Genomic DNA, 16,176 nt, shown 5'->3' on the forward strand with positions numbered 1-16,176 from the left:
TATAATCTAAAACCTCATCGGTTAATTCAATTCCTTCGATGTCTTCCAGATGCCCCCACCGTTTCATCCGGTCCGCCGAATAGACCGTGGTTTTGATTCTGCCCGACGTCCGCGACACTGGAATCTCCTGCAGCTCATACCGTTCATTTCCCAATATAGTCTTTACGATATATGGGCCTTTGTACTTTGCTTCTAATTTCCGGCTATGGCCCATAGCAGTTAAATCTCGTTCCACCAAAACTAATTCACCCACTTCATAACGATTCGCGCTCCTGCGGCGATCGTCATAGTAACGTTTCTGCAACAGTTGCCTCCTCTCAATTGCTTGGACGGCCTGACGCTTTAGCCCTTCCGAATCTTTCACACCGTTGTCCTTCTCGTCGTGTAGCACCAGAATGATAGCATTGTGATGCACATCTCTCGGCCTGTACGAAAACACCAACAAGCTAGGCGACAAGTTGGTTGTTGAATTCGGCAAATTGTTTATTGCCCACTGGATTTTTGGTAATTGGTCATCCCATCGCGTGCTAGCTTCACCGACCATGCAACGAATAGCATTCAGCACAGTTCGGTTCGATCTTTCCACTTGCCCATTCGCTCTCGGTGTTCCAACTGCCGTCTTCACGTGTTCGATAGCATTTTCGCGACAATATGCTTCGAAAATATTAGCAGTAAACGCCGTGCCTCTATCCGTAATGATTCGCTTTGGTGTTCCAAACGTTCCAGTCACCTCCTCCATAAATGTTAACACTGGTCCTGTTTTAGTTGACCGCACCGCTCGAGCAATCACAAATTTCGAAAACCCGCAAGTGAGAAGCAGCACATACTGATTTCCCCGAGCTGAACGTAGAAAGGGACCCATGTGATCCAAATGAATGGTGCTGAATGGAACTGGATCTTTCTGTATAGGATGTAAAAATCCTTCCGGCTTCCCACCTTTGCTCTTATGAAAAGCACACTGCGGACACGCGTCGATGTAGGACCGCACGTACTTCCGCATCTTCGGAAACCAAAACTTCTCTCGCAAGCGTTGTAGCACTTTTTCTTCCGCGAAATGACCCATCTCATCGTGATACGTATGGACCATTCTCCAACGAACTCTATTCGGCACCACAAAACACATTTCTCCTGCCACTATTCTCATCAAACGATTTCGATCTAATCGGTAATTCTGCTGCACTTGTCGTTCTTCGTCAGTCTCCGGATCTCGTTGCAACACATCGATGATATCAACTAACCGCGGGTCTTGCCGTTGAAGCGCCACCAGGAAATCACTGTTGCCTATTTGTATCTGCAGCATATCACACAGTACTGGTTCAACTGATCGACCACTTTCTACCGGATTCCTACTGAGGGCATCGACGTGTTTCATTAATCGTCCCGCTCTATGGTCTAGTCGGAAGTCGTATTCAGTTAACTTTAAAAACCAACGACCGATTCGAGCATTCATGTCCCTTTTCGAGTAGGTATCTTTCACTGCACTACAATCCGTTCGGAGCACAAAAAACTTTCCAATTAGGTAGTGGCGGAACCGTTCTACGCTAGCTACGACAGCCAGCACTTCCAACTCGTAGCTGTGATACTTCCTTTCCGCCTCAGAAGTTTTTTTACTGTAGTAGCTGATCGGCTGCAACCCTTCGTCCATACGCATTAGCAGAATACCAGCTAACCCATCCTGCGATGCATCAGTGTGCAGCTCAATGTCACGCTTTGCGTCAAACAACACTAAAAGAGGGCGATTACTCAACATTTGCTTAAGCTCGACAAAAGCTTCCGTTTGGCTTGCAGCCCAATTAAATTCCGCCTCCTTCTTTAACAATGCAAACAGCGGCGCAGCCACCACACTAAAGTTTGGTATAAACCGGCGAAAAAATCCCGCGAGCCCCAAAAACTGTTGAACTTGTAGCACATTTTGAGGTTCTGGAAACTCCGACACTGCTCGCGTTTTAATTTTTCCCGGACGTATGCCTTGCTTAGACACCTCGAATCCCAAAAAATCGATTGCCAATTTGAAAAAGTGCGATTTCTTTAAGTTTATTGTGAATCCACTTTCCGCGATCACTTTCAGCAGCCGCTCGAATTTCACTAGTAATTCCGCTCTACTTTGCCCACCAATAACGAGATCATCAATATACGCCACTATGCCTTCGCCACGAAGCTTTTTGGTTAGCTCGTTTATCGCACGTTGAAACACTGAGCAACCATTCGCCAATCCAAACGGCATCCGCAAAAAATGATAATGGCCGTCTCGCGTCGAAAAAGCAGTACATTCTTGGCTTTCTTCGGCCATCGGAATTTGGTAGTAGCCAGAATATAAGTCGACGGTAATAAATAATTCAGTACCACTAAGCTTATTTAAACACCATTCGATGTCCGGCATGGGATATCTATCCTTCACTGTTTTAGTATTTAGCATTCTATAATCAACCGCCATGCGAAACGATCCGTCCTTTTTTGGTACTAGCACGACCCGACTACTATAGGGTGAATTAGACTCCTTCACAATACCGGCTTCGATTAATTCCTCCACTATTGCGCGCAACGCTGTCTCGCGAGCATACTCCATTCGATGTGGTTTCACATACACCGGGTCCTGGTCGGTGAGTACAATTTTCATTTCCGTATTTTTCGCCACTCCTAGCTCACGCATATTTTTAGCAAAACATGATCGGTATTGGTTGATCAGTTTTACTACTTCACTTTTACTTCCCTCCGCATTCACGTCATCTTCACAAATTTTTTCCACTTTTGTACGACAATCGATCGTGAACATCGATTCGTACTTTCTGGGCGGCAGCTCGACCACCATCTGCCTGGCATCGTTTTTAGTAGCACAAAATTCTCTGCTGTCTTCGCGACGAAATTCCACTTTTCCATTACGGTTTAGCATCACTACTCCTTCTTGGTTCAACACGTCTCGTCCCAATATCAACGCCGTACTTTGTGTCCAGTTGGGAACGACATGTAATTTCACCGGCACTTCAATATCGTCGATTTTCACTAACGAAGTTACGTATTTTTCCACATTTACTTTTTTCCCCCCGAAACCAACTAGCGTTGTATTTGCATTTTCACTTCGACCGGCTCTTGGTGCATATCGACTTTGGATCGTCGAAACCTTGCAACCCGAATCCACTAGAGCACTCAACGTCATTTCGCCAACTTCAACTGATTTCACAAAATTATTGTCCTCATCCACCATTTGCATTTTTGATGGCGGTGGTTTGGTGGTCTTAGGGCTTGAGAGTAGACATACTCGTCGATCGTTTCCTCTCGCATTTTTCTCCGTTTTGTCATTTGGTTATGGTAGTAAATTTCATCTCGGGCGGAAGGGAATGCCCGAACTAGTTTTTCACTAAACCGTTGCCATGTAGTAGTGACTTCCTGTACACCTGCCCACCACATTTTTGCAGATCCCTCCAAATTTAATCGAGCGCAATGCAATTTTGTTACTGCATCCCATCCGTAATGTCGGGCCGTTGTCTCGATTTCTTCGATCCATTCAGTGGCAGAAAGGCACGTTGGGTCCTTCGGGTTAAATCTACTAACTAGTTCTTTTAACTCCCGAAAATCAGGTCGTCGCGATTCTACGGTAAGCCGCTGCTCGCTGGCACTGTTTCGGCCACTTATACCAGCTAATTCTCGCCGCAATCGTTCAATTTCTGACACTTTAGTCGCTAGATCTGCTTTAAGTTGCTCCACGCTCAGATCTGGATGCGGTAGAGACATTTTTACAATTTTCCGCTTCGTTACAAGCTCTCCAAATGGTCGTGGTGATTCGAATCCGTCGTCGCTACCCCTTTCACCGTCGCTATCCGCACTCCCTTCTTCCTTGCCACTCATAAGATCAATATCTGCACGCGTTCGATTTAGCTGTGACGCTATTCAATACACTGCTATTGTTCCGTGGCACTATTCACCGCCGCGTCTATACCGTCACTTGACCAGAATTACCACGCGCGGTCTCTAATCCTGTCTACAGCTTGTAGAACATATACGATGTTCGCGAAATAGCTTCCCAAAGAACTACTCAAAACGGCGCGAAGATGGAAGACTAGGACGTTCGGATTATGGACCAGCTTGTCTCGTATCTATCATTAATTTCAACTCTATATTTAATAGAATTTATCATTTTATATGAATTGTAATTATATGTGTTGGTAACTTGATCATCACTCTCTTCTCTCAAATAGGACCGGTAGCACCAACTTGTTATCGGTTTACAATATGCTTTTTTGGCACAATCTCGCCCCGGATGACGGTACGTACCGAATTCAGGAGCCGTCTCTACGTTTCTTGGTCTTGGACTGCCGCTCTCCAGTCGCCCCATCATCCACATCAACAGCGCTAATTCAACGGGTACAGGATCTGCCAAGAATCGGTTCTCTGTCGAGTTCTCTGCTAAATATTGTTCTCGCTGGTCTTTCATCCGACATCCTTGTTACGTGGCCGGCCCAATGAGCCTACCGTGTTTTAGTCGCTTAATATCCACGACTTTGTATTCTTGGTATATTTCATGATTCATGCGCCTGAGCCACACTCCTTCGTCTAATATGCCGCCAAGAGCTCGTCGGTCGATCTCTTTTAACATTCACGCTTCGTGGCCGGGAGAGTCAGGATCTTATAGAGCGCGAGTTTTGTGCGGAGTTGCAGGTTACGAGATCTCAGCTGGCTACATAAATCGTAGAAGGCCCTGTTGACAGCCAAGAAACACTTCGGCGTGATGAATAAAAAATCTCTCGAAGTAATTTTCCGCCTCCACAAGAACACGATCTCAGTGCGTTTCTTACGATGGTGAAGTCTCCTTTCGGCAGCTACTAGATGCTAGAGTATATTGGTACCTCTCTCTGCTCTGGCGCATCGCAGTTGCAGCCAACACGTAAACTCTGCCTCGATTCTTCTCGTCAGTCACTCGTTGACACTCTGTGTCAGACGACTCACTGGAAATGGCTGCAGCAGTAGTACCCAACACTTCTCGATTCTCGCGCTATAGTACTAATACTAATCGTATCCCGGAAGAAACGCACATCTGCGACATCAGAAAAGTGCCGGCCATCAACCAGAACGTGGTCAATCGAAGAGCAGACCTGTCTAATAGGATGGTTCCATGTGTGCTTCCGATTGCTCCGTTATGCAAAATGGGTATTACAGATAGCCAGTCCTTTGACTGCAGCGAAATTGATTAGCCTTAGGTCATTGTCGTTTGTGGTACGATGGAAGCCTTCTCTTCCAATAACGGGACGCAAGAACTCTTGGCTTCCGACCAGTGCATTTGTATTTCCGATGGTTATCTTTATGTCATGTCCTCCACCTAATGGCACGCTTCATTTGTTTTCCACGAATACGGATCCGATTCTATACCATTTTCTCAATGAGATCATTTAAGGTGAGGATAAAAATATGTTTCTGCAATAGCGAATTTGTTACGGATACAGGAGGAAGCCCCACGAGTGCTCGGGAGCTTTCGACAGACGAGCGCTAAGAATGATCTTCGATGGCGTAGCAAAAGAACGGAGTATGGAGGCGAGGGATGAACCATGAGCTCGCTCTACTCTATGACGAACCAAGTTTTAAAAAGGTGGCTAGACGATGCACAGGGCATGTTTTAAGAATACTGGACAATTATCATGCGCAGATGTTGTTTACTTTTAATTCGGCAGGAATAAGACGACCAGGAAGACAGCGAGCAAGATGGTTAGACCAGCGAGATCTGGCGGCGAATACACACTGTCCAAGTAATTGGAAAGCCTCAACCTACAACTAAATTATTTGGAGACATTTTGTTCATCGGGCTATGTCTTGATACTTGTTTATCTTGAAACTTGATCCTTGTTTATCAACAGACTTCGCAGGCTCTTTGGACTACCAGACCACAATAAGTCTGCAAACTTTACATGTCATTGGTCGTTATCGTTCAATATGACAAGACAATTAGGTTGTTCGCTTCAATCATCCGTTCTATTCGACCGTTTATGCCCTTAATGACGATTTTCGCGTCCATTTTTTCTCGTCGTAGGATCTTCTTCTCGTGGGGCGTGTACGTAGATGATGCTGTAATTGAACAAACTGAAGGCAACATGCATGTATACGGGATGGATGTGTACGGATTTAGAATGAACTGGCAAAAATTGTTTGTTTACTAAGTTGCTAAGTCGTTGGATTTAGACCAGAAATTATCGCGTGTCATTCAGAAAATTCATAGTTACTTATACGCTAGCTTGCGCTATCTGTTGTCCGGTCGAAAGGAATATCAAGAAAGGAATCTTTGTCTTTATTGCACACTTTACTTCCCTCGTTTACGTAATTTTCAAAGTTGTGTTGTTGAAGAACGTTTATGAGATGATTACACAGTTGTGAAGTACGTTGACAACCTTCCATGCGAAGAGTTTGTGAAGTAACCGCCGGCTGTCTAAGCTACTTTGGCCCTTTGACCTTTCTTGTATATATTGTACTTTATAGGTAAAATATTTTTGTAAGTGTAATTAGGATTACTACAATTCCTGTATTTTCAAGCTCAGTTAATCAAAAAGCATTATTACACAGCAAACGCAACAATGCTATCACCGCCGGTCCTGCAACCGTATCGGAATGCCATATGTTGGTCGCAGTATCATTTCCGCAATAAACGATTCCTCCCGTTGTTGGTCCTGCTGCGGTGGTAAAACCTTATAGTGCCTTAAAATTTTACTAGTTAAGCTCTTAATCTCTGCCAGAGCGAACTTTTGTCCTATACAATTTCGTGGTCCAGCACTAAAAGGAATGTACCGGTAAGGATTACTCTTTTCGGCTGACGTTTCCGAAGCGAAACGCTCCGGTCGAAACTGCAGAGGTTCCTCAAAATAGTCTGCGTCACGACCCATGAAGAAAGGCAATATTATTATGCTCGCTTCAGCTGGGAAGGTTATGCCCGCTGGAAAGAAAATACAGTTGATTAAAAATGAAACTCTCTAAGAACATGATGTATCAACGAACGAACCTATGTCACTATTTTCTAGAAGCTTCCTACCGAAGAAAGGTACTGAAGGATACAGCCGTAGCGTCTCCTTGATCACCAAATCCAGATAGTGCAATTCATTTAGTTGCGAAAGATTCACGGGTCGATTATGGTCGTCTCCAACTACGGAGATGATTTCTTCATACACCTTCTGTTGAACATCGGGATGTTTGGCCAAACGATATAGCAAGAAACTAATGGCTGATGTAGTTGTATCGTGACCTTCAAACATAAAGGTGTCCACCTCCTCGCGGATTTCCAAATCCGTTAGCGGCCGTCCGTCAACCGTAGCTTGCAGAAGCATATCGAGAAAAGCAACCTTTTTACGAAGTCCAACGTCGGATTCACGCCGCTCTGGTACTACTGCTTCGGCGGCGTTTTGCTGCGAAAGGACTTGCCGCCGTGACCGGATCACACTGTCGGTGTATCCATGCAGGATCTTAAGTGCTTTATCTTGTCTACGTCGATAGGAGGATAAGTTGAACAGTACATTGTAACGATTCATCACATCGTACGTTCGTAGATGGATTATGTAAGTTATTCTGAAAAAATATGATATATTTGTAGTCGTCAATTTAAATAACATCTGGAGGTGGCCAGTGTTGTTTATCTAATGACTTCTATCGTTTATCCTAGCATTTCTCTAATAACAGAGAAGATTAATTTCAGCTGGTTTTTGTGTGTCTTATTAATTGCATTTGTATAAAGCTGAACCATCAATTCACTTTAGCTGTTGACCTTTGACTACCGGGTTTACTGGTTATTATTACTGGTTTGGAACTTATAATAAATTGAGCAACCAAGAAAACTCACTCTTTAACAGCCTTCACGTAGTCCGAATCTGAACGAATCTGAGCGTCCACCTTAGTCCCCATAGCAGATTCTAAAAGGATAGGAAAAATTTAAAGAAATTAGAACAAATTTTTACTGTTTACTAAATGTTTACCACAAATGACATCCAACGCACACAAAGTTACCAGTGGAAAAACATCGAAACACTCGCCAGTTTCTGCCTTTGGTCGCAACTGATCGATGAAAATGTTGCTTTGCTGGTCGAAAATCTCCACAAACTGCTCCAAAATTTTGAAATGAAAAGTCGGAGTGATGATCTTTCGATTGGTAAACCATTTTCGGTTGCTGCTGGTTAACAACCCTTCGCCTAGCCATGGTCGAATAAAGTCATACTCGCCAGACTTCTCGATATATTTCGGACTGCTTAGAATTGCCTGCAACGAGAGGGTTTAGTGTAATACAAACGACAGCATAAAAGCGACTCAAGATCTTGAACGATGCATCAAAAATTTAATAAAAAAAAAAATAACAAAACTGCCAGGTATTTCAATGTCACATATCAGTAATCTACCTGTGCATTTGCCACACTGTAGGAGATTGGCGTAAAATCTGTGTATCAACCGGCGCAATCAACCGCACTCACTCACATAATTCATTGTGCAAAACACATCAAACCAAACCCCTCTTCCTGTTGCTTCTCCATCAGCTATCAAAGATAAAGCGCCGTACACTAACTAACTCGCTAACAGTATCTTGTTCGTGTCAGTGATGAATGCACGATAAATCGCTGATCATCAGACAACACGTGTAGAGATCTTTGGCAAACTAGCGCGCGATAATACCTACAGGCAATAATTACCTCGGCGACCTCTACGTCGGTGACGATGAATAACAGTTCCGGTCCGAGCCAGAGGCGGAAACATTTTCCCGCCTTTTTGATTGTGTTCTGAAGGGCAAGGAAAAACTCTGCAAGTAGAAACACAGACCATAAAAAACCTGCTTAGTACGATGCCAATTGTAATAAAACTTTAACGATCTTTGCAAGAGATCGGTTAAAAAAGGTTCCAGCTTATTTTGATATAAAATGCTTATTCTAGCTTTATTAACTTTAGATAAAATACTAGAATTCTAGTATGATTAACTTTTTTTTTTTTTAACAACTAGAACCTATGGGCTAATGAATGACTTGAATCTCTTTAACAAATATATAGTCACACCATATGTGACAGGGTTTGCTTGCTTTTTACTGTGTTAACATGCGAACCATGGCTTACAAACATGTTGTAATTATTGTGTTTGCTCTAAGCTTTTGCATATGAGTAAAACCAACAATTACTCACACATGGTTGTCTCTGCTCGACAGGGTCAAACATTTGTTTATTGAACAAACCTGACATCAATGGATTATACATGCAACTTGCAGGTTGCAAGATGCAAATATAACCTCTCATCAAATAAGCACAACCATTTACTAATTAGAACATGTTGATCTGAAAGCGTCTTGTTGAGATGTTTTTGCGACATATTCTTGACTATTCTTGACTATGATAACAATATATTCATAATCAATCAAAAAGAAATCCAATATGCTTTGATCAGTTATATCAACTTGTTCAGATATCCAACATCTACTAATGAAATAGCTGCTCTCGATAGATTGTATTTGTATGCTGCTTTGTGCAGCCTGGGCATGCTGTATTTGAAGTTTTGACTGAAAGGTGGGGTGCGCAGATTAGGTGTGTTTACGGTACTGTTGGCGTATTATACAACCTTAAGGGCCAAACAGAATGCTGCGTCAACGCGTCCGTCAGCGTTATTCTGACAGTTTTCCCATGGGTTTACTGTCAAATTGACGCTGACGGCTGCGTTGACGCAGCATTCTGTTTGGCCCTTTACTCCCTTATAGAACAGTTGAGAGCTTGCTAGCAGGAACGATGCCGAACGGATGTCTTTTTTATTTTTTTTTTTTTTTATATTTATTATAGTCACTTTAACAACTTAGGTCATTCGTGACTTCTGCTTGGGTTAAGATTAGGCGTGAGTGCGAGCCACTATACCGGGATTGAAGCCAAAACGAATGTCGTTTGTCGAACATGATAAAAGATGTGTCGCCGTTGGATGCCTCTGCCTCGTGGGATCCTGGAAGTCAAATATCATGGTGCCTTTTGGAGGCGGCGTATTTGCTGATTACTAGCGAACAACTGGACTGAATGGCAGACGTCTATATACGGCGAAATCAAGACCTTGCACAGATGAATTAAACTACAATGCGTTAACTCCTTTATTAGCCCGTGAAGTCCTCCGAACGTTTTAGCAATCTTTTAATATGTGATAGTAAATATGGCTTTTGAAGCCCAATCATAACACCCGTCGGCATCTTCGTCGCCGGGGTGGCTCAATTGGCTCCCCTCAACTCGTTATTGGGCCAATTTTCCAGGCGTCTCAGAAGTCGTTTTCGACCTAGTCAAGCAATCTTGCACGTTGAGCCCCGACAGTTGAGCATTGTCGTCCGGCATCCCTACAACGTGTCCGATACCCTGTAATCTACCGAGTTTCATCAGATGTTCGGTGGGAATCTCTCCAAGCAGTGCCTGTAGCTCCGCCACTCTCCACTTTCAGTTTGTGCTCCGCCAAATATTGTCCGCAGCACTTTCCGCTCGAACACGGCAAAGGCGCGTATGTCCTCCGTGAGCACCCTTCACTCGATCCAATGTAGCTCTGGTCAGTTGCGTCAATTTGGCTGGCAAACTGTGTTCGTGCATTATCAGCCATCTGCTGGTTTGAAATCAATAAAGATGTGATGCGCGGGCACGTTGTACCACCGACATTTCTGCAAGATCTGTCGGATGGTAAAAATTTGGTCCGTAGTTGCGCGAGCCTCCATGGAGCCTTACGAAACTTTGTGCTATCGGTAACAGCCGAATAGGATCTGGTCGTAACGCCGCCACTTCTTCCATCCATTCCTTCGGTAACTTCTCCTTCTCCCTAATCTTGGAAATAATCCAGTGTAGGTAGGGTGTCGAGGGCTAAAGTATCTAACCCCTCGGAAGAAAGCAGTGCCTCAGCCAGTGTTCGCACGTAGTTCTCGGCAGATTGTGGATTATCTAGCTGCCTGATGATCAGCCGAGGAGGACGGCTAAGACGTATTGCCAGTATTGAACGCACGTGAACTGCTATTAGAGAATGGTCAGAGTCAATATCTGCACCCCGTAGTGTAGGAAACTTATGTTCGTGACGTTGGAGAAGAACATAGTACCATTTTCAAAGTTCGCTGAGTTATTAGCGATCGACAAATGCCCTTCTCAAATCCAAAAACATCAATCCAATTATTTGTTGCAACGTATTCGAGCAACTGCTCTATGGCGATCAATTCCAAAACTTTTTCATACATTAGAAGTATGTTTTTCGGACTAAAACGCTCAAAAAAACTAACTTAAGTTCGCTCGTTAGGTTCTTGGGCTCTTCACATTATAATACTAATGTTGAAGAAACGACTTCTAACCCTCAACTGACACATGCGGTTATCGATTGGTCACCACCCAATCACGCGCTTCTGCGGCATAATAGACATAAATAAGCATAGGCACTGAGCATTGAGTAAAGCACTGCAAACAAATTTAATGCATTTTTGGCTATTATGTTTCAAATGCGTTTTAAGTTAGTCATTTTATGTCGCATATTTGTTTATACTTTGACTCTATATCATCTTCCAGATTTTTTTTTTACTTTTTTTAACAACTGTGTTGCGTTTCCAATGTATTCCAACGATTTTTCATTAAGTACGAAAACAATGTTCGTATTAATCTTGTCGTGCCTGCAATTGAGTTAAAATTTACCTCAAATTAACTAATGTTTATTTGAGCGTCTTAGTATAATACCTGAAACGATAACAAAAAGAAGACAAAAGTTATTTATATCCTTTAATTCTACCACTATGTAGTACATAGTAGTAGAATTAAAGGATATAAATAACTTTCGTTTTCTTCTTTTTTATCGTGAAATTTACCTATTCGTTTTATCACCTTTTCTTCAATTTTGTTACAAAACGGTTGCAATTTCAGTGGTTTCTCATCAAAATTAATGCATGACAATTGCAAAATAATATAACGTAACTTACACTTACTGTATATAAATAAACCTCTACAAATCCAGTTACCAATACTTGAATAAAAACGGGTTCCCATTCCCAAGTAGCTTTGCCAAGCTGATAATTAATTTGATAATTATCAAATGTTCTCAGTAATGGGAATATTGAAATTATGAAATAATTGCGTGTGGAGAATGAGTGATTGCGAAAGAACGTGGGCGTGCACGTGGACGAAAATTTTAGGTCAGCCATAAACCATAAGTATAAACAGGGTAATTTGGAACATTTTTATATTTTGGATAAATATTTGTTTTTGTATTAACGAATTCAAGTTACGCTGGAGATATTGAAAAAAACCCGATTTAATCCACCTAGTGGTGAAAGGAACCTTTGTTATACGGTCTTACTTGCTATTTGAGATAGAAATCGACACGTTTTCGCAACATAATTAATCTATTGGTCAACGTTGCGTAATGCGTTGGTTTACATAAAATTTTTGAAAATTGAATAAGTTTACAAATTTTGAACAAAATAGGAACACTTTTAAATTTTGATAGATCCTTTTTTCATGAAATTGCTGAGTAAGGATAAGTAAGTTGTTATTAATTTGAGTAAGTGCAAATAAAAGTAAGTTGTAAGAGGAAAACTTATTCTTTAACATATACATTGCCTAGTAAAGCTCTAGTTTATAGGTTTTTGAACTATGCATAATTTCCTGTAATGCCATTCTATTTGATTCACATCAATAGAGTTTTCTAGAATAATTTTCATCAATTTTTATTAACCTTCGGTTATTCACGCTATTGTATTTTCTACAACACGTGTAGGGGTTTCAACGCCATATTGTTATAAAGTTACAAATCGTTGTTTAACTAACGTATATTCTTCAAAAAAACTTATTATGAGCATAATGTCATAATTATTCAATGCATTAATAATTCAAATTATTGGGAAAATAGATCAACATAAACCGCCATCACAGAAACGAAGCAATCAGCAAGCGAGGTGTACCGCAATTGACCCCAAGTGGAATTTTCTCTCGTTTCTCCATATGGAAAAATGGTGTCTGTATGCAGCAAAACTACCCAATGTAAAATGTTTAAAATGTATCCGTCTGCTGGTAGTCGAGTAATTCGTAGTCAAAATCAGGGTATTTTTTATAATCAAAGGTCTACAGTTCCTAAACAAGCAAATATAGAGGTATACTATATTCAGCAAAGTTGTGTATTTTTATCATTTGTACAACTTTGTAATACATGAAAAAGTCATACTACAATTACAAAAAGAGCAAAAATATAAAACCTGATTTTACAAATTCATATACAATAAATAAGATTTTTCTATCTAAGCTGCAGAGATGGAAGGTTACTGTCTTTAGCAAAATTTCTTGTAATAATATGCTCTATAACTTTGCAGAACACATCAATGTGTTATATTGACACTGAAAAAAATATTTTTTTTATTCACTTTTAGGGGCATTAATCAAAATTTAGATTCCACCAGACGATAGAGCTTTTAATTTCAAGAAACTATTCTAAAGGTTCGATAAACCTAAAACCAAGTTTTCCCAGTCAAAACTCTAGTACGCAGGTTTTTTTGGTTTGAGACTCTTATGCGCGCGAGTAACTGTGTTACAAAAGTTGGCGCGAGTGTTCGAGGGTTAATATCTTTTGACCGCTACAACCAATTCTTATGAAATTTTGCATATATATTCGTAGTGTCAAAACCTCTCGTTTGATATTAAAATAATTGAAATTAGGTAAATTATCTTGGTTAAAATCATTATAAATTATTGTTAATTTTGGTGTGGTGTATACGGTTGCTCATAACTTTCAAATTAAACGTCCAATCAAAAAATCATTCAATAGTGATCTATTAGAATATATTATCTTTCAAATGAGACTAATAGCGCATAAATCGGTTTGGCCATCTCTAAGAAACAGGCGAAAATTATTACCTTGTCAAAACAGGTTTTTTAAGCATAACTTTTAAACTACTTGTTTGTTTTCAATTAAAAATTCCTGAATAACTTAGCTTTAATAAGAGCTTTCATTTGATACTAAGATTGCTGAAATCGGTCATGTAGTTCTAGAGAAACCCGTGTCACGTATTTTTCACATTTTTGCTTATAACTTTTAAACGAAACGTCGTGTCATGAAGCAACTCAATAGTGATCTACTAGACAATAATACCTTTCAAACAAAAGTAATAGCGAACGATTCGGTTCAGCCATCTCTGAGAAACAGGCGATAGAAAAAATCATTACATACACACACACACACACACACACACACACACACACACACACACACACACACACACACACACACACACACACACACACACACACACACACACACACACACACAGACATTGCTCAAATTGACGAACCCTATCGATTGGTATATGTGACTTGGCCCTCCGGGCCTCGGATCAATTTCATATTTTTCGACCAATTTTTAAACCTTTGTTATAGTATAACAAAGGTAAAAAGCTTCTCGAACGACGATAGTAACACCTTTTTCACCTTTAGAAGCACCCGCCGCTATATGGGAGTAACGCACATAGAAGTAATTATAATACAATCAGTTTACTCCATGTCACGTGGTATCCCAGGATTGATTCTCCAGAGTGGATCACCAGTTGAAAATATAGAGCGTATTGTTTTTAATCATGGAAGTATCGAGCTTTACTACATATAAATATTTATCGAGTCATTGTAGTCATTAGCCACACAGGTGAGTATTTGATTAGTCCGATCACATCTCACCAGCAATGGTTACCTATTAAAGTCTACTTATTTCAAAATACAAGAATTCATAGATGAGGTGGTACACAGAAAAGCATGAAGCGATCATCCTCGTTTTAACTGAAAATTGTCTCAGTTATTCCTTTTCTCTAAGTTAATATTGGACACTGTTAATTTGTCAAATAAGGAGCGCTTCAACTTCTTATTTTACAAAAGATCTTGATATAAATAACTGAAATCTTAAGAAAACTTGCAAATTTAGTTTAAAACGTTGTTCATGACAAAGGTGATGATACCGAATCACAACTTTATTAAAATTATGTTTGTTTCTTGATTATTAATCTTAAAAACCAGGGCTTCAAAGCTATTTTTATTTAGATTGAACAAAATAGATTTGCAATTTTAATGTATTTTAATGCACCTTTACTATTTAAATTCCATTTAATTTCCACAAACTGCTCGTGGAAAAAGTAGTTAATGCTGATGTTTTCAGTAAAAAATATCACATCCGAATGTTAATTCATAGTTCACTTCACACTAATCAGTAACACCACACTCATGAAGAACTTCCAGACATTTACTCTATGCGTAAAGTTTGCTTACCCGGTGGAGACTTGTTGACGAATAACAGCGCATTGCCGAGCAGTGGATAACCTGGGGGACCGCCGATTTTGGCAGCATAATAAATCGCCCAAAAGAACTTTTGATACAGGTAAACAGTTAGGCCAACGGCCCCAAAAATTACCAACACACCCAAAATCATTCCGATGTCACCTTCGGATTACCGCACTCAGTTCTATTGTAATCCACTACGAATTAGCGCGCAAAATACGTTAACAACGTGCAATCACTCGAACGCAACTGAATGCATTGCCCTGTCGGGAATAACTAATTAGAAGGATGGCAGCACATGCTGCTGTGCTGTTTTGCAAACTGCCTGACAATGAAATAGTTTATACCTACGTGCTAAATAGGTACTAGTATTAGAGAACCTTCATTCAATGTTGTATATGCCTTTTCAGGCTGATTGATTCTAGATGCGATACCGAACGTCATGTAAAACTGAACGCAATCACCGGAGCCTGTTCGAAATGTTGCGTAAATTCGAGAGCTGGTCGTTGCAAAAAAGTGTCAGGTTCTGCCATTGCACAGTGGTCCAGCAGCGAAAATTAAGTGGAAAGTTTTTTGTGGCTCAAAATAGCTCCCCACAATGTTCAGCAAAGTTGTACAACTCTAAAAGACAATTAATGCGAAATCAACGACTAAGTTCCAGTTTGGCTTGTAAACACATAATCGATAATAACTTTTTATAAGAAAGAGATAGAAGGATAATTTTTTCGTCAAAGTTGTAGCTAAAGATTATATAAGTAACTTTGTCAAAGACATAGTAGGCGTATTTTTAGGCGTTTCTAACTTACAGAGTGTTTTACAACAAGACCTCTCAAAAATCACTTTTTCGCTGATTTCTTCAAATGCAGTGGTTTTATTGCATCATAATGTTTTACAAAGTTGGTTATCTTATCAAAAGACATATTTTTGTAGAACATTGTATGT

The 16,176-nt window shown here is 40.6% G+C and overlaps 1 protein-coding gene across 1 annotated transcript; it reads right to left on the bottom strand.

Annotated features, from left to right (window-relative positions):
- Positions 1-4,147: 4,147 nt before the first annotated feature.
- LOC128741260 (cytochrome P450 4d1-like) lies at positions 4,148-15,492 on the bottom strand. The gene is made up of 6 exons (XM_053836939.1): positions 15,226-15,492; positions 8,646-8,752; positions 7,941-8,220; positions 7,808-7,877; positions 6,977-7,536; positions 4,148-6,910 (listed from the first exon to the last, which is right to left on the bottom strand). The coding sequence occupies exons 1-6, from the start codon at positions 15,383-15,385 to the stop codon at positions 6,561-6,563; spliced, it is 1,527 nt and encodes a 508-aa protein (XP_053692914.1). The 5' UTR covers positions 15,386-15,492; the 3' UTR covers positions 4,148-6,560.
- Positions 15,493-16,176: the final 684 nt, after the last annotated feature.

This window comes from Sabethes cyaneus, chromosome 3 (genome assembly GCF_943734655.1).
Source record: "Sabethes cyaneus chromosome 3, idSabCyanKW18_F2, whole genome shotgun sequence".
In the NCBI taxonomy this organism is placed as follows: domain Eukaryota; kingdom Metazoa; phylum Arthropoda; class Insecta; order Diptera; family Culicidae; genus Sabethes; species Sabethes cyaneus.

What these genes read in the sequence shown, in the direction of transcription:
- LOC128741260 (XM_053836939.1), bottom strand. Translation starts at nt 15,385, where the DNA reads ATGATTTTGGGTGTGTTGGTAATTTTTGGGGCCGTTGGCCTAACTGTT. An exon ending in CGTCAACAAGTCTCCACCGG is followed by an intron (nt 8,753 to 15,225) that starts GTAAGCAAACTT and finishes TTCTACTTGCAG; the next exon opens with AGTTTTTCCTTGCCCTTCAG. An exon ending in TACGTGAAGGCTGTTAAAGA is followed by an intron (nt 7,537 to 7,807) that starts GTGAGTTTTCTT and finishes ATATTTTTTCAG; the next exon opens with AATAACTTACATAATCCATC.